The sequence below is a fragment of the Pocillopora verrucosa genome, chromosome 6, assembly GCF_036669915.1.
Source record: "Pocillopora verrucosa isolate sample1 chromosome 6, ASM3666991v2, whole genome shotgun sequence".
NCBI classification, from domain to species: Eukaryota; Metazoa; Cnidaria; class Anthozoa; order Scleractinia; family Pocilloporidae; genus Pocillopora; species Pocillopora verrucosa.
In genome coordinates, this window is record NC_089317.1 from 11,942,743 (window position 1) to 11,969,629 (window position 26,887).

The 26,887-nt window shown below is 37.3% G+C and overlaps 1 protein-coding gene across 11 annotated transcripts; it reads left to right on the forward strand.

Annotated features, from left to right (window-relative positions):
• On the forward strand, nt 1-26,887 carry LOC131768784 (neural cell adhesion molecule 1-like). 11 transcript variants are annotated; one of them, XM_066168446.1, is made up of 16 exons: nt 1-526; nt 2,386-2,732; nt 3,222-3,563; nt 5,614-5,833; nt 8,606-8,764; nt 9,860-10,108; nt 17,057-17,323; nt 17,684-17,977; nt 19,327-19,638; nt 22,462-22,485; nt 23,769-24,090; nt 24,351-24,462; nt 24,615-24,801; nt 24,958-25,050; nt 25,502-25,791; nt 26,176-26,887. In XM_066168446.1, the coding sequence occupies exons 5-11, from the start codon at nt 8,680-8,682 to the stop codon at nt 23,780-23,782; spliced, it is 1,245 nt and encodes a 414-aa protein (XP_066024543.1). In that variant the 5' UTR covers nt 1-526; nt 2,386-2,732; nt 3,222-3,563; nt 5,614-5,833; nt 8,606-8,679; the 3' UTR covers nt 23,783-24,090; nt 24,351-24,462; nt 24,615-24,801; nt 24,958-25,050; nt 25,502-25,791; nt 26,176-26,887. The 11 variants fall into 11 exon arrangements, with proteins under 11 accessions (XP_066024543.1, XP_066024539.1, XP_066024540.1 ...); XM_066168442.1 differs by having other exon boundaries at nt 22,462-24,090; nt 24,615-24,807; XM_066168443.1 differs by having other exon boundaries at nt 22,462-24,090; nt 24,615-24,807; nt 24,963-25,050.

Sequence of the window (26,887 nt, forward strand, 5' to 3'; positions counted from 1 at the left end):
TTTTGTTTACCGGAGTGTTCTCTCGACGCAGTTTCACGAGCCATTGTGCTAGCAAATTCTTGTTTGACAGCGGCAGCGAATGCCATGATAAGTCCTTGCATTCCGCTTTGGAACTTCGGTTTTGACACCCAAAAGCTATGCAATGTTTCACCATGGATAAAGAAACTAAAAACTCGAGAAAATATTATGTAAATACCAAGCTACTACTAATTTCCCTCTCTGCTTTCTTGTACTTTGGGGCGAGCTAGACCCGATAGCCTCGTTTTGGCGTAAGCTCATCCGGAGACCGCTGATTTCGCGTGCTCAACTCCGATAAGGGCTATTCATGCAGATATCCCGAGTCGTGACACTCGGTCCCAGTCTTAAAACTAAGGAAAGCCTCCTCGTCCTTTCCTTCAACGGACTTCCGTAGGATTCAGTCAACCTTCCTCATTGAAGCATCAGCAAAGGACTGATAAGATGGTGTCTTTCCGCGATCATGAAGGTTACTTACTCTTTCTTCTGCTGGTAAAGTTTCATGGGTCAGGTAAGTGTGAAATTTATTCACTTGCACAAAGGATTTTACCATTTCCCATTTAGGCTGAGACATCGCAAACGCTAACACTTCATTTCTGAACGTGGTGTTCGTCGAAATGATTTCCGAACTCCAAGGTGATTTTCAACAGTATTTTTATTTCAAAATTTAGATATGATGTTAGGATTACAATCACGTGATAAGTGAATTCTAAATAACTGCGATGCGATAGAAATCAAGAGCAAAGGATTTTATGTGTCAAGTGTAACAATACCACACATTCCGAATTTTACATCAACATTGAAACTTAGAAGTGCACTATTTTCTTGATTAATGTGAGTCGTATTCTTAGCTATGAGAAAAGTTGCTGCTTTGCATCCATCACTCATTATTGGGAAGAGCTGTTAACAATTTTTCACTCATTGTTGGTTCAAATAATGACCTCAGCGAGGATAACTGCTGTTCGCTATACTGAATGTGACTTCTTCATTCAGAAACTAATTTAAGAAACTACATGCACGCTTGGATGGATAATTGAGCTCATACCTACATGTATGATTTCTCTACTTGACCAGTTTTTAGCGGAGCTCGCAGACTAATAGCTGACCGCAAGTGAGCTTGGCAATCAATTTATACAAAAACACCTAACATTCATTATATGATGATTATAGTAGTGTGCATGCTCTAATTGGTCATGGATTGCATCATATCTCGCTATAATCATAGTATGCAGGCTGATTATAGCAAGAGCGCTAAATTTGGAAATGGCTGCCTTGCGTTTTGTCAAATGTTTGCCATAAAGTGATCGAGGTAATAGAGGAAAATTAAATTGCAAAGAGCATGAAAGATGCTATAAGATTAGCAGAGCACTTTTCAAAACAAAGGGATGAAGTTTTTGCTGATTCAATTGAAAAACCTCTTAAAACTGCTTGCTCATCTTGATGCAGGTAATCAACATGTTGTAAAAAAATGTGTGCATGCTTTCTTTATTCATAGAATTTACAACAGAATTCAAAAGCAATTATGAGTGATCAAATTAAAACACTTATTTGCTGAAGGCAAAGGGGAGATTGATGAATAATATTTACTTTGCCTTTAGCAAATATTTTGGTAATTTTAATTCACTATTATGTCATTTTCCTACATCAGGGCAATGGAATACGCAAAATATACCTTGGTTATACTCTGTAGAACAGGGCAGGAATATGAACAGAAATGATGCATATGATCTTTCATTTCATTTCCAATTTTTAAACATGAATTTTTCAGGGGTGAAAGCCCACCAGAATTTTGTTCTGATCTTCAAAAAACTTAAATGATTTCTTTTCTTGTTGGTTTCTTCTTTCATGCACATCTTATGTGATGGGTAGGATGCTCAGATAAGAACATAAAAATTTTCAAAAACTAGTGGCCAAAAGACTAGAAAATGAAATGAACGGGATAATAAATCATTTATTCAATGGTTTAACATAATATATGTGTGGACTTATCCACTTTCCATTTTCCACCTTGACAAGTTCTTCTTCAAAAAATTTCTTCAAGTGTGCCACTTTGAAATTTTGGCAATTCACCACTGTAGGTACTCATTTTGGAAATTAAAGAAAGTGGAACTTGTCAGAAATGATTTTCATAAGGTGCAAATAGTTATGTATTACTGTTGTTGAACCTAATTTCTAAGCAAATGAAAGTATATTTCAAGCTGATTTATATCAGTGAATACCAACAAAGTGCATATTTACACTTATTTTTGTGGCTGCTTACACTAAAAGTGCCTTTGTAGTGAACTCTTTTAAGCCCCTCCTCCTTGATATTATCTTTACATTTGTAACTAAAGGGCTGAGAATACTATGTTTATGGTTGTCTATTTTAAGGGGTGTGGGTGTGAATTTCACCCAGGAACCTTCTAATCCAAGTTACTTTAACAATGGTAGTGATGCCAACCTGGTGTGGGACTATGCTGATCCACATAATAACATTCAGCACATTATCTATAGTGTTCTGCTACATGGTACATTTGTCAGAATGATGGTTAAAAGCAGTCATGGTGTCCAAGAACATCCTAACATTCCTCCATCTTATAAAGGAAGAGTTAAAATTGAAGGAAGAGCTACCCTGGTTATCAAGAACGTCAACCCTGGAGACAATACCAAATTTAAATGTGAAATGACGGGAAGCTTTTTGCACACAGTAGAAAGTATAGTGCAGCTTATTGTGGACGGTATGTATTACAGACTTAACCATTGATCTACACACATAAATTAATTCATTCCACTTATGTCTCATATTTCTGAGATCTGTAGAAGGTAACCATTAGCATAACTTTGCACAAACCCTCATATGCAGGGCTAAAGGTGGCTAGCACTATGAAATCAAAACCCATGAAAATCTTGTGAAATAATTCATGGTAAATTCATAGATTTTCCACAGAATTTCATCGTTAAATCTATAGCATTTCCAAGGTCTCAGTGCCATGTAAAAGACATAAAAAATCCCATGAAAAACCTGTGAAAATTTTAATATTCCTGACCCATGAAATATTGTTTAAGGTGACCTTAGGAAGCCATGAAATATTTACACTTATTGTTGTTACTGCTTGCACTAAAAGTGCCTTTATGGTGAACTCTATTTAAGCCCCTCCTCCTAAATATTATCTTTACATTTGTAACTAAAGGGCTGCAAATATTATGTTTATGGTTGTCTATTTTAGTGGGTGTGCATTTTACCCGCGAACCTTATAATCCGATCTACTTTAACAATGGTAGTGATGCCAACCTGGTGTGGGACTATGCTGATCCACATAATAATGTTCAGAGCACTCTATATAGTGTTCAGGTGGCTGGTGCATTTGTCAAAATGATGGTTAATGACAGTCATGGTGTCCAAGAACATCATGATATTCCTCCATCTTACAAAGGAAGAGTGAAAATTGAATGAAGAGCTACCCCGGTTATCAAGAACATCAACCCTGAAGACAATACTAGATTTAAATGTGAAGTGAGGGGAAGCTTTTTCTACTCGGTAGAAAGTACAGTGCAGCTTATTGTGGCAGGTATGTATTACAGACTTAGCATTATTAATCAAACATAAATTAAATGCATTCAACTCATGTCTCTCATATTTCTGATATCTGCACAAACCTTCATATTCAAGGCTGAAAGTGGCTTGTAAGCTATCTAACCCAACTTTTGGGAGCAGTAGTGGTATTTTTACTTGTCATGGGACACCACACTCCTAAAAAGAAAAAAGAGGTTCTATTTTGCTGTTTTTCATTAGTATGAAATCAAAGAGTTATGAAACATTTATTGTTTTATTCTTCTGGCACCAACTACTGGGTTGCTCTGTTATGCATAAATGACCTTTATTAACATGGGTACTGAGATTTTCCCTTTGCATAGCTGTCAATTAAAAGTGGCCTGTCAAAACTAGAAACAATCCAACTGGTTGCACAATTTTGCTACACATAGATCAATAAAGGAAAATATTGCATGAGCAATCAAAGACAGCTTGTGAAATTATTTGATGTCAAAAAAATCGCCTTTTCACGCCTTTTGAAGTGACTTGCTAAAGGGAGTGAAAGTCGTTATTGCACCTTCTGTTGCTTTCTGTGAATTATGATCTTCAAGGTTCACAGATTTAAATTTAGTCAAAAGAATGTTGACTTCCTTAGGTAGTTTTCTGGCACTAAGCAGCAAGTCGAGACCTCAAAGATTTGTGCAATGGAACAAAATTTCTTAAAATTATGGAAGCAATAAACCAAGGAAATCTATAATCCATGCAAACAGAAAATAATTTAATGATGATCAACGTGGCCAGGTAGGAATACTGTTCTTAGCAGATGCTGTTATTCATGGAGGTCAGTTAAACAGCTCTAATTTTATTACTGACTTTGGTTGCTCCACTAAGAAACTGAATGAATTCCACAAAGAACTCTTAGAGACTTCAAGTATTCAATTTCAATTCAGAGTATGAAACGTTTTGTGAGCTTATGTAACCTAAACTTTTCAAAAGCAGAAGCCTAATGTTCTCTAAAAAGACTTTTTAATCTTCTCTCTGGGAGTTTTTCCCAGTGAAGCTTGTGACATCTGGTTAAATCCACTCCCTGATATATATCATTTGCTAGTGTTGATATACCTGCAAAGTAATGTCTAACATTTTATTTCAAAAATTAAAAGCAAATATGGAAAAAGGAAAATTTGCAAATATTGAATTTGTGATAGTGGAGGCTTTTTGCACATCAAAGAGAACCTAAAGGCCTCTTTTGACCAGTTTGATAGCTATTCATTCACTAGTTTTTTCCTGTCTACTAGCCCCATATCCAAGATGTGAATTTAAGCCGCTTTTTTCTCTTAAGTATTTCCCATCCAATATTTAGGCACTGTTTGTTTTGCATTTTCACCAAGACCAAGACTGGACCATGTTGTGTGAAAATTAAATAGTTTGTTTGTTTGTTTGCTAGAAAGTACCTCTGTTTGCCTCATGTTGGATATGGCCCTGACTGGTTTCACTTTAGTTTTAAGGACCAACTCAAATCATCTCACAATAAGTTTTGGAGACACTAATTCAAGATTGTATTGAAATGTAACTCTCCTCTTTAGGGATATAACATATGTTCGTAGAACTCTGATGGAATGACTCTGCTCCATTGTAAATATAATGCCAACGACAGATTGAGGATGTGTTTCATTTGCTTAATGATAACCTCTCTGCTGGGAAGGAGCAAAACGTTTAATAATCTTTAGTTTTAGCTCAAATTTTTAACAGTGGTGTCCATATAGTCCATTCTTAATGCAGGGGGATAATTTGTTTTCTTTGCGTTTGACGTATGTTAAGAACATCTTATTTCTGCGTATAATTCTTCAAAATGCTGAGGAAAATTTCGAAACTCTCCCCTCTGCAAACTCCCTTTGCAGAACAATCATACTGAACGATCGAGTTATTTAATGTTTGATAGAAGAACAATCAGTACAAGAAGATGATTACTTTAAGTATTGGGCAAGCAGCATTCAGCATGCCACCTGGATATTCTTTTTATCTGGAAGAATCCGTAGTCTCTCTTTCATCAAAATTTCAGTTCTCTGGGTTGAGGATGTCTTCTGTAGATTCTTTGTCAGGCTAAAGTCCAAGTGAAGTGTGGCTTGATTGGCTCTATTCCCTCGCCGGATGTAGCATGGATTAGAAATGGAGTACTGGAAAGTTCAGGAAAGAAATCTGCCTTCTTAAAGTTCGATAATAAAAACAGAACGGATGCAGGACAATATACTTGTCGAGCCAATAACTCAGTGGAAGTCCCTTCCACTAACACAACAATTGTAGTCCACTGTAAGTATGTTTTAACCTTAATTTTTTATTTCTGAATTTACTTTATTTACAATGTTAATCCTGTTATTGGGGTCAGTTACACAAAACTGACGAATCTGGTCAAAAGTGTAATGGAAACAGAATTTCACCTCAAATTCTTTTCCGCTTTGTATGCATTGGTCCCAACTATTGGTTAGGACAATTGAATCTAGGTGGAATCATTGCTCACATTATTTTGCTTTGGATGACAAGTTTTCTAAGCAAGTCATTGCTTCAGTTGAACTGGGTTTACACGTAACTCAAAAATTGGCTCAAAGCCATTTCCGAGTAATTGTGACGACCCAAAATTCACTCCGTTTGACTAGGACACAAGGCTAGAGCATATTCTGATTCTGTGTGAGGGCTCTGGTTGGGGCTTAATGGAAAGCTGAGAATTGGTAAAAATTCTGATTGTCCACTGATAAATTACATTTTTTTTTATATAGCTAAGATCAGCTGATAGATGTCAAAATGGGCTGAAACTAAAACCACATGCCCAAGACTCGCTTTTTTTTTTCATTTAAAGACATGAAAGGAAAAACAAATGCTACGGAGCAGTGATTGATTTCCATAACTTTCTGGTTTGAGAGGTACTTAATTGTCTTAGTGTTCGCATATGCTCAGTCATTCGACCTCTTTTGTCGGAAGCCGGTAAAAAGCAAGCATGAACAGTATGCTAATCTCTAGATTTTGAAGTCACTCGTCATTAATGAAATTACACCGTACAAGCTTTCTTGGAGTGTACCACACATATAAAACATGACCCGTTGCAACTGAAAGTACAGTACAAAGCCAGTTTAGTGGGGTCTACATCTTACCCCTTCATCATTTTATTATTTAATTTTAGTGGCTTTCAGCCGATTTTATGCATTCATGGTCTATTTATAATTTGGAAAGCTATCAGTTCTCATCAGATAAAAAAAAATGACAACTGAGCAAGAAAACAAACAAAAACGAAGTAAATGTCCAGAAAGGGCATATTGCCTAAGCCAACGAGATTGGAGTATTAGGGTTTGTTGCTCTCTCCGATCACATTTTGGCATTAGGGTTTCACTTGTGCAAGTACAAATCTATTTTTGCCGGCGTTCTGTGACAATCTTTTTAACATACCATATTCAATATCTGCTTCTTCAAAAGTGAAATTGGGTTTAAACGGTAATTTCCCTTACCGCCTCTTGATTATTGCAGAGAAATATCTATTGATAAAACATATTGTTATAAATACTTGGAATTTATAACAGTATGCAAACAGTTTTAGAGATCGGTGAAACTGTTTGCCAAGACAGTAATCTGCTTGTTGACACTTCATCGTTGGATATAACTTATACTATTTTTGATGCAAGTACAAGCACAGTGTTGTGCAAAAGTAATGGAAACGAAAGTCACTGACTTTCGTCAATTGTTCGCATGAAATTTCATCGAACTCGGGAAGATTCTCACTTGCACCACGCGTAATTTCGCCGAAACAAAGAGCAATATTTCTTCGAATTTTCATTAGTGAACGAAAGTTTGCCATGAAAAGCTTGGGAAAGACAAAACAATTCTCTGCGCGACATGCTCGATCTTCATGTCATGTAATGAACACGAAACAAGATATTAAAATCTCTCCGCACAGAAGGTTCCAAACACTTGTGTGAACTGTGCTCATCGTGTTTTGATTATATCTACGATGCGTTTAACAAAATAAAATTTTGGATTAAAGAAGGAAGGCGAATTCGAGCAAATATTTGAGAAGCACATGTGACTAAAGCGTCCAACAAATTCAGGAAAGCGTAAAAAAAAGGGAAAATCGACCGGATGGCGAGACACGTTGAATTTAGTTGGATAAAATCGTGCACGAGCTGTTTCTCATATAGATATCCATGGAATTTGTTTGAGTGGCTATTGAGCTTTAAGATGTTCCTAAGCTCATAGAAATAGTTCTTGCTCTTTTTAAAATTTGTCTCAATGAGTTCACCCATAATGAACACCGGCTATGAAAATGCGTGTTTGCCCACGTCTGTTTTCACTTGGTCAATAAAGTCACACTTTTCTTCCGTCGTGTTGAAATTTAAAGTTAAGAGTTTTGCATTGATTTGCAGTTTTTCGCGCAGTTTCATTCCTTAGTTTGACCTAAGCTTTCTGGAATATGGCCTCTACATAAGGGAAGGGAAGGGAAGCTCTGTTCCTCAGAAAGTTCCTAGACAAATACATCATCCTGGTATCAATTGAGCAGAATAAGGAATGTCTTAGATTCAAAATGAGTTTTCACTGTTTTGAGAGATGAGATCCTCCCACATGCAGCCTCTAGGGCACTGTTGCACTCATCCTCTGGCTCAAAATTAAGGATTTTCATCAGATATTCTGCATGAATGACAACGTTTTTATGTCTGATTCACAAATTGCTTAGTTTAGTTACCAGAGGATTTATGATAGCTCTCCTGGTAACACTACAGTTGGTGCTATTTTTCTTGCTGCAGTAATGCCATTTTTTTTCAGCATACAATATGTGAGTTAAAGTATTTTGCTTTTAGTCAGCATCCTTACCATTGGTGGATGACTTGCTGCAATTTTCCATTACAAAAGCGTTATATTTTCTGACCAAGGCACTCGATTGATTGATACTAGATTAACCCACACACAAGATTAACCCTTCCTTGTTGCATTATCATGTACCCTCTAGACTTTTACAAAGGGTTATGATTTATGACCAGCGGGAATGTATGAGCCATGAAATAAACAGATGTTAATATTTAATTTGATTTACATTTTTAGACAAACCCGAAGGTGCAAGGCTCATTACCAATGCTTCACAAAATACTGTCACTGAAGGGGACACAGTTACATTCATGTGCATAGTTATGGCTGCTGTGCCAGAAGTGTCAATTTACAAGTTCTATTTCAATGGCCGCCTCCTTGGTGGGAACAACAACAGTGAGTATACTCTGAATAAGGTCAATCGATCTCAGCACTATGGCGAGTACAAATGTGTCCCACAAAATGATGCTGTGAGACTTGACATAAATGGTGGGTAGAAACATCTTTGAGCATTTTTGAGTAATTTGGAATTATAATCCAAAACAGGAGAAACGTTTTTTACCAGTAATGAAACTTTCCACACCTTGAATCATTACAACCCCTAACAGGGAAGAATAGAGACCCTGGTACTGAGATTGACGTGTCTCCAGCTGAAGAGGTGTCTCCCTTGCAAGTATTACTCAGCTTGCCACACAATGCTCCTCCCTAAGGTACTTGAGAAAAGTGCTGATGAAGGATGCATGACCTAAAAAATTTAGCCAATACCTAATAATAAATGGGTGCCTAATAGTAAAACTTGGGCTTGATGATAATGAAGTGGTGTGTGACAACGATGGACTTGTGCCTAATGTTGGACAGGTGCCTAATAGTGATGAATCGGTGCCTAATAATGATGAACAGGTGCCTAATAATAAAACCATATGTTTACTTATGATGAACTTGTGTCTAATGATAATGAAACAAGCCAAATAATGATTCCCAAGAGTATAATAGGGATGAAATGTTCACTGATTTGGGGAAATGACACTCCATGGCAGTGCTCGCCAGGCAAAATTTGGTTTGTTACCTTAGACTGTTGTCAGACACAAGAAGTCTGTAAGTTTGTACAGCTTTTTTGGGAGCCTATATAAGGTTTTACATTTTATTTTTACTGTGTAGCAGATTACCTGGAATTTAGGTGCAAGTTTGAGATTAACCCTTGGTCTCATTATGTAAAAAAAAAAAAAAGAAGACAAACCATGATTCCAAAGCAATTATCCTGTGTCCGCCAAAAACTGTAAACTTATTCTTGTTATTAGAGTATTTTAAAACTGATGCAAATTCCGATTAGCTGACATGGTGAAAGTTTGTTTCCACTTTTTTATATTTTTTTTTAGGTATGTGCTACACTTTATAATCTTATTTCTATAGCGTAATAGCTGGATGGTTTTGAACCAAATCACACTCTAATGTTATGGTGTGAAAATTTGTTGTTTCTCTCTTCTTACCTAGTTCCTGTCCAGTTTACAGAAGTGCCACAGAATATAACAGTTAACACGTCAACTCCTCTGTTTTTGAGTTGTGATGCCTCGGGTTTTCCTGAACCTCAGATAAGATGGGAAAAATCTGGGATTAATTTGTCCCGCACCAAACAGTTGAACCTCACCAGCAGTAACAGGAACGATGCAGGAGAATATGTTTGCATCGCAGGCAATGGGGGGAGACAGGAAAAGACAGTAAGAGCTTATGTCACTGTGCAATGTAAGTCTTCATTTCAGTATGTCATAAAATGCTGCCACCCTGTATTTATTGGTCAGTTGCCAAAGTCCCCAATTTTTTTCTCCTTAATCATTGTAAATTTAACTTCTTTTTGTGGTCACCTCTATTAAGTGGTCTTGGTCACCTTTGATTGAGTGACAACAACCTGTTTGTATTGTCTTCCACTTGTAATGAACGGTCACATAAAAAGGAAACACTCAATTAAAACTAAAAATTATTTTTTGAGTAAAATGTAATCCATGTTTCTCTCCCAAATTTAATTTTAATAGTATTTTTAACAAGTTTTTGTGCATAAAGTGATCAATTATGACATAAAATGGCATTTTTTATTGTTTTTAATATTACTCTTATTCTGTGGAACCCCATCTCCTGTGGATGACCACTCAATACAGGTTTGACTGTACATAAATGCACCTATTTTCAAAATGTTGCAATTGAAAAAAAATTCTAAGAAATAAATGCACTTTTTTTTCCAATAAAAAAGTGATGACAGAATAAATTATAAGGAGAGAGGATCAGCACAATAAGTCCTTGTCAAGTCCTTGTTTCACTTTCGCACTCTAAAGAAAAAGTAGTGTTCTTTCGATGTGAAATATACATGCATCATGCATCAGCTCTTTGATAAGAAGAGAAAAACTGCGCATATTCTCAAAACTGCAACGTTTTAGATAACAGGTGTATTAATATGCATAGATGTACAAAGTTCACTAAAATATACCCCAAAAAAACAACATACCCAAAGTCAATATTCAAGAAAAAACCCTTTCAAAATTGACAATTTCCTCAACCTCACCCACTACTAGTCTAATTATTGCAACCCAATCACATAACCAATTCTCTCAAATCGTATGATTTTTTGATAGTGTGTACTTTTTCCTATGGCCAGCTTTTCTTAGCATCTATCTTTTACAAGCTGACATCTGAGAAGAATCACTGCTTATTCTCAGATGTCTTGAAGACCACACTGGCAATTTGCCCCATTGTAGGCAAACCCTACAACTGATTAAATTTAATTTGATCAAAAACACGAAAGGCATTGGATGAAATCAGCCTCCCCTCAAGTCTCCCTTCTTAAATATTCTGTGATCTTTTTTCTACCGAATGATGAAGTCTATAGTTTCCCTTCTTTCACTGTCTTCTGTTTATTTGTTTGTTTGCTTTCCTAACAGTCTTAAATACAGTGCTACTAAGGAATGTGAGGGGCAAATAAAATGTCACAGTCATCACAGATGTTATGTATTCAGTTTTATACATGCAGAGTATTGCATGAATATATCACTGTAGTAAGTGCAATTGCCTGGTAAACAATATGCTATTCTTCCACTTAGGAGGAAGCTTCGTGTACACTAAATTTGAAGTTCAGGGCTTTCGGTAGCTTAGTCGGCTACTAAGATCCACCGAGTACAATAGCTGTACCAAACATAATTTTTAAATACACCTCTATAATAATAGATGTACACAACTGACATGTATGAGTGAAGCATGTCAAGCATTAAGCCAGTCAAGTGTTCTTATGTAGAATAAAGTTTCAAAATTATTGGAATAAAATTAACCTCTTAATAATAAATGTGTAATATCTCTTTAAAATATTAAAAAAGCCCCGTCATTTATGAATTTTCAAACAATAAACGCCAAAAAAACTTAAAGATGGAATTTAAAAAAATGCGAAAATATGACCCATCTTTTGACTGAGATTTTAATCGTTGACCGACACGCAGAGGCCAAAGCAATAAAAAATTGCAGACTCGAGAGAGAATCATATGAAATCACTGACACCTGCTCACCTGGCTTCAATTTCTGGAGAGTAAATTCTGCGACACTTCAGTCTTATCTTCTCACACATGAATTAAAACATAAATTTAATTATTTGCAAGCAGTTTAGGGGTAAAATTAAATGTTAAATTTTACATGAAAAGAAACACATTACAGTAAAATAAAGCAGAAGTATATTACCTTTATGTTTAGGCTTCTGAATAAAGCTACAATAGGAATTAGACATGCAATTGTTTGCCCATGTAAACTGGGTGCAATAGACGGCCGTATAGGAAATTTTACGCAAACGACATTACATCCTTGAAGTTGACATGTACTAAATCCCGAAACAGCGAAACGAAACGACTGAAATGGAACAAACGAAACGAACAAAACGAAACTAAACAAGCGAAATCACCGAAACGACAAAAACGAGACGAACCCAACGACCATACTGAAACGACCGAAACGACCACAACGAAATGACAGAAACTATCAAAATAATATACAACTTGAATGATGCAATATATTTCTGCTTTATTTTATTTAGGAAGAGGTCCCATTTTCAGTGAGACAAAAAGCATTTCCTGTATTTTGAACGAATCGAGTAGAAAGCATAAAAATATATCGATGAAAAATTACCATGTCCAAAGAATGCAGCTTACTCTTTATACAGTAGAACTAAATCCATGAAACCCGCGAGTTTGTTTGCATCACACTTAAGCGGTTCATAATTTCTTAGAAGTTTGACGGGTCCTCACATGAAGATATAGTCAAAATCAAGTTACTGCGTCAGACTACTATATGAATAACAAGTAAACCTTGCTATAGTTAACTAAAGAGCAAATGATAGAAGCTTACTTACGCCGCTCGCTACTATTTGAAAACTTTCTGGGCAAAAATGCTTGTCCAGATTTCATAAAGAAGTAATCCGAAAGTTAATTTCTTTTGCCTTTACACCACGACTGAATTAAACATTCCAATCGAAATGATTTGGAGAATTAAAACAGTCTGACATGTTGTTTAAGCAATTAACGGCTGGAAGGTTTACATCTACTTCTACTTTTATTAATTTGGTAAAATCTGTACAGGCATCACACCAACCAACCCGCGTGCAAAGTGAGAAGACTATATGAAGGCTTGAAATTATATTAAGAACGATTTTGATCAAGAAACGGGCCAGTGATATTCCACAATAGTGCAAATAATCGTGAAAGCTGATCGTGGAAAAGCGATTGCGTGACGCTCGGTAAGTTGTAAGATGACATGTTATCACAAACCAGACGAAAAAACACTTTAAATTCTCAGTCTGCCTTTTGTGCCCACTCTGCAGTCTAAATTTTTTACCTAGTCTATATTTTGTATCCGGTCTGTACTTTGCATTTTGCAGTCTGCAGTCTACATTTTGTACTAACAGGTATCCGTGGCATCGATACTGTTTATTTTTAGTTACAGTTATTCGCACAACACACACAATCGATCATAAAATACCTGTTTGTAAGTGTTCATTCGACGTTTTCGTTCTTTTTCGCGTTAATATTCTTTCCTTTCGTAAAAATGTAGACATCACTTAAAATGTTTCAATTAATCCACCCACTCAAAAACAACTCTTGCATGCGTAGCATGCCTATGTTTTTATAAGTATAGGCTACGCTTCCCTATTGAATTAGCGAAAGTCCCATTTATTAGTTCAATTATAAAAAAATACCTCGCGTTTTAACTTTCTGAGTTATATTTTGTGAAGGCTTGAAATTAATTACAAACGATTTTTAGGCCGATTTTTAGGCCGCGAGTCAATCCATTTAATAATTTTTCTACCAAAAATTATCTTTTAATTATTATTTTGCTGGCATTTAAAGCGATTTGGGAGAGAGAGAGAAAAGAGAGCATCAAAAAGTTAGACATAGTTTGATGCTACTCTGGTTTGCAGATTTAATGAATGTAATTGAAGAAGTTACAATTCATAGACCCAACGTTTCGACACTCCTGTCTAGTGCCTTCATCAGGGGTGATCTAAACGCTGCAACAAGAGGTCCTTTTATATGATCACTAATTAGCGGCCTTTTTTCTGACGAGGTGTAAATAGGCGTCAGGAAGCAAACCACCATTGTCACGATTTAAAGGAGCGTGGGCGGAGTTAATATGCCAAGCTTCTAAACAAAGGCGCTGGTGGTAACGCCGATTAGTGGTGATAATTTTAGAATTATCCCACCCAATTGTATGGTTGGTTAGGCATGTATGCTCCGATAAAGCTGAATTTTCCTTTCTGCAAAGAGAAAACCGCTTTTTGGTGCTCTTTTAACCGTGTACCAAACCGACGTTCGGTCTGTCCGATGTATTCGTTGTCACAGTCATTGCAAGGAATAGAATAAATGGTGTCGGTTCGTTGTTCTTTCGTGACAGGATCCTTAGGTTTGGCGAAAGTATGCCCCAAAGTCTGAAAGGGTTTTTGAGCAACTTTAACGTTGTGGCTATTCAAAATTCTCTTGATGGGTTCCGTAACACCCTGTATGTAAGTAAAACAGCAAAACCAGTCGCTGGTTCCCTTTCATCAAGAGCGTTACTATTTGTACCTGGTTTTTGGCAGTTACGGAGAAAAGTTTTTGTATAGCCATTTGCCTTAAGGACATTGGAAACATATTTCTTCTCAGCCTTCGAATCGAGTGAAGATGGTAGACAGTCAGCCCTCCTAAGTAAAGTTTTGGCTGCAGACTTTTTATGGCAAATAGGGTGGCGAGAATCGAAAGCGAGGTATTTGTCGGTGTGGTTAGGTTTACGGTAGATACTTGTCTCTAAATTACCCTGAACCCCTCTGGACACATTTAAATCAAGAAAGGGCAAATGTCTACCCTTTTCGCGCTTAAGGGTGAATTGGATCGACGGCTATACTGAATTCAAATGCGACAAGAGGCGCTCCGCTTCATTTCCGGATATCGCAGAAATAACATCATGGACATATCGTTTCCAGAAAAAGGGTTTAACCAGTGAAGTGGCTTAGGCCCTTTGTTCCACGTCTTCCATTACATGTTAGCAGTGACAGCAGAGACGGGCGAACCCATCGCTGTACCAAAAACTTGTTGATAGTAGGTGCCGTTATATGTAAATTGCGTGGTTTTGAGGCAAAGAGACAGCAGATGAATAATATCCTCCACAGGCAAAGAAGTTCTTTGTCCCAGGGAAGCATCCTTTCTGAGTCTTTCCTCCGCAACCTTAACGGCAAGATCAACTGGGATTTTGGTGAAGAGCGAGATAACGTCGAAAGATACTAATTCTTCACAAGCGTTAAGAGTTTTATCTCTTATGAAATCTGCAAATTCGCAGGAATTTTTGACAGCGTAATCAGTATTCCCAACAACAGGCGACAAAATTCTCGCAAGATAACCAGAAATTGCATAAGTCGGAGAATTAACAAAAGAGACAATGGGTCTCAAAGGAATTCCCGGTTTGTGAATTTTAGGTAAGCCATAAAAACTTGGACATAAGCCGTCACTACTGTATAACATTTTGTACGTAGAGTCACTAACTCTACCAGCTTTTTTCAAATCAAGCAACATTTTGTTTAACTTTCTTTGAGTTTTACTGGTAGGATCAGAGTTTAAGACAGCATACGTACTCTTGTTATTAAGCAGAGACAAAGCTTTGTCGTGATATTGCTGTTTGTCCATAACCACAACACAATTACCCTTGTCAGCAGACAATACGAGCCTGTCCGGATCCTTTTTGATAACTATAAGCGCATTGAAAAAATCCTTTTGAATGTTTTTGGGAGGAGGTTTAGCACGCCTGAGTATGCTACTTACTTCTGCTCTTACCAAATGCCTACGATCGTCGTTGAGTTGAGAGATACTCTCCTCAACAGCGGCGACAATTTCGGCAGTCGGTATTTTGCGAGGAGCAATAGCAAGTACAAACCACCCCGTTCCAGCGCGGATATCTCCTTGGAGGAAAGGTTCATGACCCATTTATCTTTCAGAGATGAGCCTGAATTAACAGGAGACCTCTTACTGAGCAAGTGACGGAGTTTTTCTGTCGTGTTTCTCTCTCTGTTTGGTAAACTTCTGCAGTTCGAAAGAACTGCAGAACTCCTCGACCCAGGAAGTTTCGGAGTTGTTAATCAAAGCAGAAAGTTCACTGAGTGAACGAGAGAATAACCCACGCAAACGCAGTATGGAACTGTGACATTCATCTATTCGTAGCTTAGGAAAAGAAAAACCAGTACGGACCATGACCTTGTATCCTTTAGCACTCCGTACTTAAGGACCTCTTGAGGATCTCTTAAGGACCTCTTGTTGCAGCGTTTAGATCACCCCTGATGAAGGCACTAGACAGGAGTGTCGAAACGTTGGGTCTATGAATTGTAACTTCTTTAGTTACATTCATTAAATCTGCAAACCAGAGTAGCATCAAACTATGTCTGATTGTCCACCTGGTTGCCGTGTGAACTTTAATATATTAAAAAGTTATTTACCAGCTTGAGGCCGTGACCTACGTATTTGTCCAGCCGGCAAAACGAAATTTATTTATAAAGAATGGCAACAAAGGAACGGATTACTCTGCGACTTACGAAAGTGTTGCCGTGCCAGTGGATAGAGATAAGGAAATACGGACCGCGCTAAGTACCCACTAGATTGCAGGATTCGTTACAGTGCCCTCTGAGAAAAAAATACACCTTATTTTAGCTAGTTGTAAAGTAATTTTTCCTAGCCCTGAAGAGGCGAGAAAAATACGATCAATGAGCAAAATTTTTGCCCCCATTATATGTTAAACCATCGAATAAGGGATTTTTTATTCCACTATTATTTTCAGTTTTTAGTATTTTAAGTTTAGTATGTGAATTACATCTTACGGCTTAATCCGTAGCAATCGCATAAGGTGTACTTCAAAGACGAAAACAGCTAGGACTAAACCATTAAAGTGTTCTTTGTGTTCTTTCCTGCTTAAAAGTTCGCTTCTTTAAAAGTCAAATTTAAAAAACAAAAAAAAAATCAAAGTTTGGATCGTCCAGTCCGACCAATATGTTGCTACGTATTTTTAGCCTTGTTGTAAAGTGTAATACTGTGGCATATTTTGCTGTCAATGACACAATACTGGAATGATAAAGCTCGTCAATGTTTTGATTTGTATGAAGTATCACCAATTACTTGTTCAATTGCTTATTGCATTTTCATTTATTCTTAGACCCGCCCACAGTTCAAAATATAACCACGTCATCTAAGAAGTCTTGGACTGGCCAGACAGTGACTCTGAATTGTCTTTCTGATGGTGTTCCTACACCAACACTCTCTTGGTACAAACCTGAAGGAAGTGAAATAAACAGAGTCAGAGCCAGAGAAAACAACGTACAAGTGCCACTCATAAGTGATCAAGATTTTGGTCATTACAAGTGTATTGCTGCCAATGGACTTACTCCATCTGATGAGGAGTTAATGAAGATAAATCAGATAAGTAAGTAACAAAGATCAGTGTATTTGGTAAAAGAAAAACTACATATAACATCAGCATTTTATTTTGCTTTTACTCATTACCACTGTTTCTGGTGTATTAGAAGTAAAAGCTGTCGACGCCTTGCCCTTTGGTAGCATTAAACACGTTACAAAAAAAACGTTGAACATCAGGTAGATTGACGACATCCTCCCATGCGAGTATTAGTGTAGTAATACAAGTACTTGCGTCCATCTTAAGTATTGTGACGAAACTCGCCTTGAGGTAATCACCAAAAAAATTCTCCTTGCTTTTTTTTTTGTTTTTGTTTTGTTTTTGTTTTTTTTTTGCTCAAAATTATCCCTTTTTTATGGCACTATGTAGAGAAACCAGGGAAAGCATCCATCAACTTATCAGAATCAGTCTTTCAAGCAACTGTTATAACAATACGATGGACTGCACCAGCTGATGATGGAGGAAGTCCAGTTATAGGATACCGACTGATCTTACAAAAGGATGGAACTGAGATAGAAAAGGATAATATCACCGATTCTGGGACAACAAGTTATTCGTTTCGTGGTTTGGAGACAAATACCAACTACACGGTGAAACTGTTTTCCAGAAATTTTGTATTCGAGGGAGATCCCACTGTAAGGAGAATTAGGACTATATTTGAAGGTGAGGAATCACAAGTGATGTCGTGACTGAGCACTTTACATCAATTATTTTTTTTGCTAACTTAGATTTTTCCCAGTTTTAACAATATTATATGCTCGCCGCATTATAAGTGTTTGTCCCCTCCTTAGTGGCCAGTTTCTTTTCCTTTCTAATGGTTATTTGAGAGGTACCCACGTTTGAAGAAGCCTACTAATAAATAAACCACAGGTGAAAGTAGGTGAGATGAAAAAAAACTTAACGGCTTCCGTTTCAGACACCACGCCGACTTTTTATTTCAAATTACCTTACATTGGCCCTTTTTCTGTTGTAACGCAAAAAAGGTCTCGCCACTTTGCCGAGCGTTATTGTGATAACATAGATATAAAGTTGGCTTTTTAATCTTTTAAAATAGGTAATATGTTTGTTGTGAAAGACCCTATCCCTCGTGGGCTCCGTACGTGTGTGGTTTTCAAGTTGTAATGCCTGTTATGTCGGCTAAACCCTCTCGGCATTTATCCACACGTGTGCGTGAGCACTTGGTCTGTGATAGAACCTCTCACATTTTCAGACATTTACAAAATTCTCAACAATGTCGTGCTCTATATTCTGATGAGTGTTTTAGCATCTTAGATCACGCTTCCAAAACTATCCAACTTAAAATCAAAGAAGTTATTCATATTCAGAGAGGGCAAGCTACACTTAACCATCAACTTTGTCTTGTTAATTTGAAACTTACCTTGTAATTGCATATATTGTTCTGTTTCTATCGTTTGTTTTGTCCAATCAGCATTTTTTTATACACTGTAAATTCAACTTTGTAATTTGTATTAAGCAGAACTGAAGATGACAGAAGAACTGTCGAAACGTGTTTTTAAAAGTAATTTATTTTCTTAAACCAACTGTCCCTTTTGACGGTGAATGTACCAAGTCATGCGCGATGTCAAACTTTAAAAAACAGAAAATAGTTAGTTCCTTTCCGTAATTACGTGACACCAATGAGTGGCGAGTTGCAACGTCATCTTTGCATCGTCCTTCATTTGATCATATGTAAGTAGCAATTAAATGCCAGTAGAGATCAGTGTATCATTCCGCTTCACTTTGTAAATGCATTATTTGTTTTAGGCTACAACCAACCATCATTTCAGGCTTTTCATTATCACTTTTTGTCCTTTCAAGTTATTTTGAATTCTTCTCAATACTTAACTTAATTTTGCTTGCTATACACTTTCGTTTAAAAAGTATCACCTAAAAGCTCCTTGACCAAGTTACAGATTATTTAATCACTGATAATGGTTGTGACCAGGTTTCTGACAAGATGTTGAATAATTATTAGAAATTTGATGCTGTTCATGTTGTTGACATCAATCTAGGAGCCCCTGATGTGGTCGAAATAGACAAACTGCCAGGTGAAACAACAAACGATACAATTACCCTAAAGTGGAAGGAGCCAGAAAGTAATCGAAAAGTTATCACCATGTATACAGTGTACCAAAGAGTAGTGACTGATGGAAAAGTGGGACAGTGGACAGTAATAAGGAGAATCAGAGATGTTTCTGTGAGAGAACTGAAAATACCGTTGGAGAGAGGAAAGGTGTATCAGTTTTCCATTACTGCAACTAATGAGCTTGGTGAGAGCCTAAAACAAGAGAAAGCAAATATCCAGCAAGTCAAGACAGAAGGAAGTATGTTCAAATGAATCTCATTTTCCTCTTTCAACGGTTTGTCCTTTTCTTTATTAAGTTCTCTAGCACTCTCCGTGTCATCACCATCGAGGTTTTTACGGGTGAATTCTTCGCTTATAAAAACCTGAATCAATGAGAAAAATTTCACTTGCATCGCAGTTGATATTTTTGTGCCTACTACAAGGATATAGCAAATCCATTAACCGAGATCTTAGTCATCGGCTGGCACACACAGATAGTTTTAAGTAGTTTACTGACGCATGCTAATCTGAATCTGGAAAGAGACCTCTGCAACACTTTATCTTCTCACACTTAAATTAACTGCTTTTTTCTTTCCTTTGCCACCATCACTTAGTTGATGCCTCTCTCCCACAGAAAAATGTTCACTCTCCCACACTGAATTCCGAGAACTTTTCTCTCATTTTCATCACCAAGGCACTTTATTCTTCATACCGATGAGAGCAACTTCGCACGTAACCTCCTCTTCGCGCCATAATTTCGACACCAGTTTATTGAACCGCGAGAACTCAGAAGTGACCCATTGTCGGCAAATTCACTTTTGGCTAATAAATAAGTTGCCAGTAATCGGATCCTTGTGTTTGCGCAAAGATTTCTGGGATCGCCACGGGGCAAACATTGCAACTGGCTAGAAGGAAATGTATGGCGGAAGTTTGTTCGGACGTTAAAAAAAACGATTTTGGGGAGAGGTTATCGCTTTTCGCCGCTTTTTTTTATCAGAAATAGATTTGGGTGATGTTGACACAAGGGAAGCGTAAGTTTTTGTTTGAACAACCATGAACTATGCAGTAAAATCTACAGATTGAATTTTCTCCATGCGCAAGGTTTACTTCGAAATTCAGAAATGTTAGCCACATATCACCAAGAATTAACTCAACAAAGCCTTTTAAGTTTTTTTTTTGACATCTGTAAAGTCTACTTCTAGCTTTTTTCTCGGCTTGGTAATACAAAAGAGCGCTAAAACAGCTACCTCGAGGCAGCTGGAGATTGAAATGGTGTGCTTCAGCATTAAATATGATCGTGGTACATTAAAGTGATTAAACACTTACATAACTTCTTTTTTGTGATCAGTGAAAATGAACCAGCGTAATCGGCTAAAAAATGAAACCTTTATTCTGTGACGATTATTAGGTATAAATAGGTCGCTAAGGAACGATGCAAACTGAATTGATGTTCACAGTTTCGGCCGGAGTTCCCGTTATCTTGCTATTGCTGATAAGATCCTCCAAAGAGTTCGAGGACACAAGTTGCAGCTAAAAAACCTTTGGGTTTTTCTCCAACAATCTACCACTTGACCTAGGGATTTCTACTTGATTTTCATCGCTTATTTCATCCTTTCAGAGAGGAACGAATTCTCTCCTTTAATGAGGCAGTACATACATAAATACAACCGAAAAGTCTTAAATGCGTTATTTCCTGGCGATTTATAGCTAATCATGTAATATGTCAAGACCATTACGCGATGACGATTTCACAATAGATCTTGCGTAAGGAGAGAAGTTTATCGGTATATTTTATGACATATTTCGTGGGGATTCTAATAAAAAATTTCACTTCCCACGCATCAACATCATTATTAATCATTTGTGATAAAACTTCGGGGAAGAAGCGTTTATCTCTCTCCATTTTATTTTTTTTGGTCGTCGAAACAACCTTTCGCCATATATTTCCTTCTGGCGAGTTGCAATGTTTGTCCCATGGCGATCTCAGAAATCTTTGCGCAAACACAAGGATCTTATTACTGGCAACTCATTCATTAATGATGTATGATCGCGCTGTCTCACGCTGCGAACAGAGAGGTTGTCAATCTTTTCACTGGCTGGTTTTCTTCGGTGAAGCCATAAAGCGTGACACAAACTTCTTCTCTCAAGATCATGAAGCGATCTTAGGTCTTAGGTCTTAGGTCTCAGTCAAGTGAGATACTCTGATTGGAAATGGAATCTCGTCAATTTCTCTGCCTAGAGAAAAAGATCAGTTAACGATTGGTGGAGCAAAAACAGAGAGACAAAAAAGAGAAGATAAAAAAATACCCAACAGTTCCTGAGAGATGGAGAATTATCATTTGTATTTGGTTGAAAGAAATTGAAAAAGATTCAAGCGTCGGTGCTTTTTCTTTCTTGTTCAATGGTGAAAAACTTATCAACTTTTCAGCAACTCTTTCAACAGATGCGGAATTCGTATGGGGATATTACACAAAAATAGTTCGAGATCGTTTTCGTGAAGGACTGCTCTCAATGACACTGTTTTGACAGAAGAATAAATCTAGGCACAGCATAATTTTTTTTGCGAGAAGATACAACGATGATATTTGAAAAATCGTCTCCCAAACCATCAACACCCGATTACGTGACAAGAGGATCATTCAAGAGAATCGTTCAGGAGAATCGTTCGAGAGGGTCATTTGAGATTATAATATTCACACCCTCTTCAGATCTCACTCGTGAGTTGTGAAGAGGGTGTGAGTATTATTCACCTGTGAATAATTCAAGGTTAAATTCATGAGTTGCCTTTAAAATCAAGGTTGTTTTCAAAAATGCGCCAGAATCCCCGTTTTCTATCTAATAAAGCTCCCTTCCATTGTACAGCATGTATACGAAATGAGATAATTAATTTTAACCAAACGAAACAAAATCGATTTAGTGAGAGGGAAAACGTCTCTAATCAAGCTGGCCAAAGTTGAAGGTCAGTGCTGGTCAACGTTGTTATTGTCCAGCCTGGTAATCTTGTTCCCCATAAATTTTTGTTTTCATTATGTTTCTCAATCTTTATTTTATTTTATTACTATTTTGCGTTCCTTTTTTCATGTATCCGGGATAGACAAAGAAAAAGGTACGTGGAACGCTTGTTGAGAGCACCTTACAACCTCTATCAAATATCACTACATTTGAGGGTAACTACATGCGAAATCGTTCTTTGATTATTCAAAAGGTGTCCACTTTCCCAAGCTTTTATTTCTAGCCCAATATGCTCGATCCCCAATTATTAATATTACATGTACGCGGTCAGAGCCATCGACCTCGTTCACCGGATAGTTTCTTTTTCGAGTTTGCGGAAAATTTAGATCTCCTGCATATTTGATCCTTGTCAAAGGTAAGGTCAAATATGTTGTTCAGATTTGATATCAATTTTTGAGTAGCATCTTGAACGATATCAAAAATTTTACGCTTTTGACTCTGTATTCTATGCTAGTCATGGGCGATTTTAAATGTGGAAATTGTGTGACATTACTTTTGACGTGGGTCAAAGGTAAAGCCAGATATGGAAGAACTTTGTGATTCTTGTTAACGTCTATAACAACTGCATAGCAAAGCAGTATTTTAAATTGCCACGTATTTATTTTTGACTTTGGTCAAAAGTTACGTGAAATTACATTCTATCTCATCTCTGAAATGCGGATGAGATAAATGACTAACAGATAACTGAACAAGGTTGTGCAAAATATCGTGATATTTGCTAGTGGTGAGAAGATCAACTGTTTGTCAAAGCTGAAAGTGGGAGTACATACTGGTTGATCTGCGAAATACCAAAAAATGACGATATTATACAAAAACCGATACTAACTGACAAAAGATGGGACGCACGGAGAATTCAGTCTCAGTGAAGATGACCTGATATTGGAGGAATAACTGCCGGAGCCCCATCTATATGCCTGCCAGTTCATATGAAAGTAAGTAACATCATAACCCTTCTGCGCAACCAAAAACATCAGTAAATACAACCCCTGCTGCTACCAGAAAAATTTGCTTTCAAGTTACACTTCTCATTACTTACCGCCGAATGGTTTTCGTCAAAAAGTAACGACTCAAATGAAAAAAGCATGATAATCTGCTTAGAGTATTGATGAAAACATTTGTTTCTGCCTTGGAATACGTGAAGATAGAATAAATCGTTGGAAATGACGCTTTTGGTCAGGTTATTTTTATAATCGGGTGCTAAACGAAAGAGAAGGTAAGAGTCTACCCCGGCCTATGGTATGTTGGAACAACAACATAAACGTTCTTCGTCAATTTACAGTACTTACCCCAGTTCATACGTCAGCACGCGTTTATGGCGATGAAATTAAGTACAAAATCTTACTTTTTCCAGTTTATTATGTATTTATACTTAAACAGGCATCTCAAGTTAATTGAATAAAGTGGTATTAAGAGATGTCGAACCAAGCCAGCCTGGTTCAAGCAGACTCACCCAGGTTCTTGCAGAGTACAAGGATCTCAGGGACGCCAACAGAGATCATATTAAAGCGCAAAATGCAGTCCCAGGTGCTGAGTAGGTGCCTCTACGTCCATTCACATGCTCCTGGGAAGCTTTTAGTGATCACGTGACCATAAGAAAGCGTTATTAGTAGTGTTGCTTTCCGCCAAGTTATCAAGGGAACTGTAGTGGGACTTCGAGGGAGGCCTGGGACGATTACAGTAGCTATAAAGATCCAAAAAAGTAAGATCTATTTTATAATTTTCGGACGTTAAGGATGAAATAACAACCGTTTTGTTCTGTTTTGTTCATTCCGATTAAATTAAAGGGTTCACTGTAGGTCTAACTGAAAACCATCCCCTAACCTTAAACCTAAACCCCAACCCTACCCCTAAGCAATAGAACGGAGTATTATTTGAAGTTTTTCTCAGCCACTTGATTTTTCACCGTTACGTTGCCATTTTGCCCATTGCTAACGTTGCTCATTGCTTTTAACTTCCCAGTCAATGCTGCAGAATCGGACAAATCGGAGGTTTGATGAAAGAACTTGAGACAATGAAGCAGCTGAAACCATACCCTCACGTCATCAGACTTCTGGGATATGTTGTGGAATCGGTATGCTCAATTAGGTTGTATGGGTCTCATTGAACTTTGCGACATAAAGCGTATGAGGCTGATTTTATTACAGATATTCTTTTATTTTGGCTCGTTTTTTTTGGGACTTAAAGTCTCTCGTAAGTGATTGGATTGTTTGCTTCACACTTTAGGTGCACTTCGCAGAGTCACTTCTGGTATCTATGGAATATGTTTCATTTGAATGAGTCAGCCGTGTTTTGTCTCAGCTTTCCGTTCGATCATCCACCGAGACCTCGCGGTACGTGAAAAGAAACATGCAAAGTGATAGACTTTGGAATGGCTAGAGACGTCCAGCAAGAGAATATCTATGAAAGATAGGTAAAGGTAATCCGATTATTGCCAGTGGCTAAGATTTAAAAAAAAAGTCTTCCTCTTCTGATCTTTTGCGATGAAAGATGGCGTATCATTACTTTAAAATCTACCGCCATCAGAAATATGTCTGATTTACTGCCTAATGAAAACGTTTACATCCAGTTTAGCTTCCTAATAAAGGGCTGGATCATCCCTCTGTAAAGAGGAAGCTTAGGAAGCGTTGTTGTACGGCACCTGTACCACAAACACTGGCGTGTAAGTGACATTTTTCATTTCTTTTGGTGACAGTAGATTATTAATTATTTTACAGTTAATAACAATTGCATGGCCAAGTTGTAATTTTGAAGCTTTTCCAAAGAAGATATTGATTTTTATTTCATATATTGGTACATTTTAACATATTGGTAATTGATTCGATGGGCCCGCTACCATAACCTATTTTTGCTTTGTCAGCTGGAATTATGGAGTTGTCTTTGACGAGATTTTCACCATAGTTAACACCTGATGAAATTTGATCAGACTGTGATAGTGGTTTACTTTAGGCTGGAGTACGTTTCTTGTACTATTCTTCAAACTCATGTTTTAGGATTGATGAAAGGAATCCATTCGGGTGGAGAAAAGAATTTGCATTCTGTTGCAGATGAAGAAGGTACTGAGTTGAGGTTTATATCCTGTTGCACTAAGATGCACATTAGTTCTTTTTCAGGTGGTTCAACGAATCCACGTTTTGATGACAGGAAAATTGCAAACTTGCTTCAGCAGGGATTCCGAATGCCTAAAACACAGCGCATGGATTTGGCACTTGTCCCTCTCTTTCCTTTTTTATGCTCATTGAAAGAAACATTATATGCATCTCGCTGTCATGATAGTGCTCATTATATGTGTAGATCGATATTAGCTACCAGATAATGATGAGATGCTGGCAAGATGACCCGGATGCGAGACAAACATTCACTGAATTGAAAAGGGCTTGAAGACATGGGAACCCTGCTCCAGGTAAGACTTGTGATGGACGTGGCAAGTTACCAATTTCCTTTAAATCAACGTTATCTCATTCAGATGTCCTCTTTTCTGTTATATCACCAAGGTTCCACGACCAGCATTGTTAACAAAAATCTCTCTCGGGATTGTTTTTGATGTAATTTTTCACTGATAAGGGTATCAGTATATTTCAGCAATAGCCCTTTAATCTTATTTGATAAGGCGATCGGATGAAAGTAAAACTTGGATTCGATTAAGGAATTGTTAACCCTTTGATAAATACACTAAATCCGTGTGTAATTGGCCCTGCACGCTGATAGCGCATTCGGTGGCTGCTCTTAGCGTAAAGGAGGCAAAATAGTCTTACCACTTCTGTTAAAATCTATTTTTCCTCTGCAGAGGCTGATTAGCATGAAAATGTGGCACAAGAATTTGGACGCAAGAGTTGAAGATCTAGTAGAATAGTTGGGTGAACGTACTCAGGCTTTTGAGGGTCAACTGTTTGAACACCTCGCAATCAACATGTCAGCCTAAAATGGTCACTGGGTCGGAGACGCCAGTGTTTATTTAGCGGTTAAGCTAATTCTTATAACTGTTCGCAAGAAAGTCGAAACGAAGAAATGAAATGTTACTAATGGTTAAAAAGAGCGTTTTCCAAAAATCACTTGAAAGATCTTGTTTTGAAGACTTAGTGGAAGTTTTGTCTTTAAAATTGTTCTTTGCCTGTTTCTTCTTTTTACAAGTAATGTAACTCGACCTTGGTGCTGACACTCGATCAAATTGGTCTTAAGTTCTTTTCCAAAAAAAATTATGAAAGTGGCTTTTAATGTAAGGTCTGAAAATTTCTGAAACGAATCTGTCTGCATGATGATGCCTCGCAAGGAACGTCTGAAATAATAGCTAGCAATCCCATGTGTGTTTATCTTGATTAGGTTTGTAGATCGTAATTTATCTCTGAGGACTGACCTGAGCCAGGCAGCCTCACCTGAAAAGAAAGTAATACAGCTGAATTTATTAAAATAGCTTCTTCTATATTTAAGAGACATTTATGTTTCACAGTTACTACAGAACAACAGATGTAGTCAATAAATTTCATGAAGTCAATGACAAA

Excerpts from the sequence above, each read along its gene's own strand:
- LOC131768784 (XM_066168442.1), top strand. The coding sequence starts at position 8,680 with ATGTGCATAGTTATGGCTGCTGTGCCAGAAGTGTCAATTTACAAGTTC. Across the intron at positions 10,109-17,056 it reads AGCTTATGTCACTGTGCAAT|ACCCGCCCACAGTTCAAAAT; the intron begins GTAAGTCTTCAT and ends ATTTATTCTTAG. Across the intron at positions 19,639-22,461 it reads GCAAGTCAAGACAGAAGGAA|TATCCGGGATAGACAAAGAA; the intron begins GTATGTTCAAAT and ends CCTTTTTTCATG.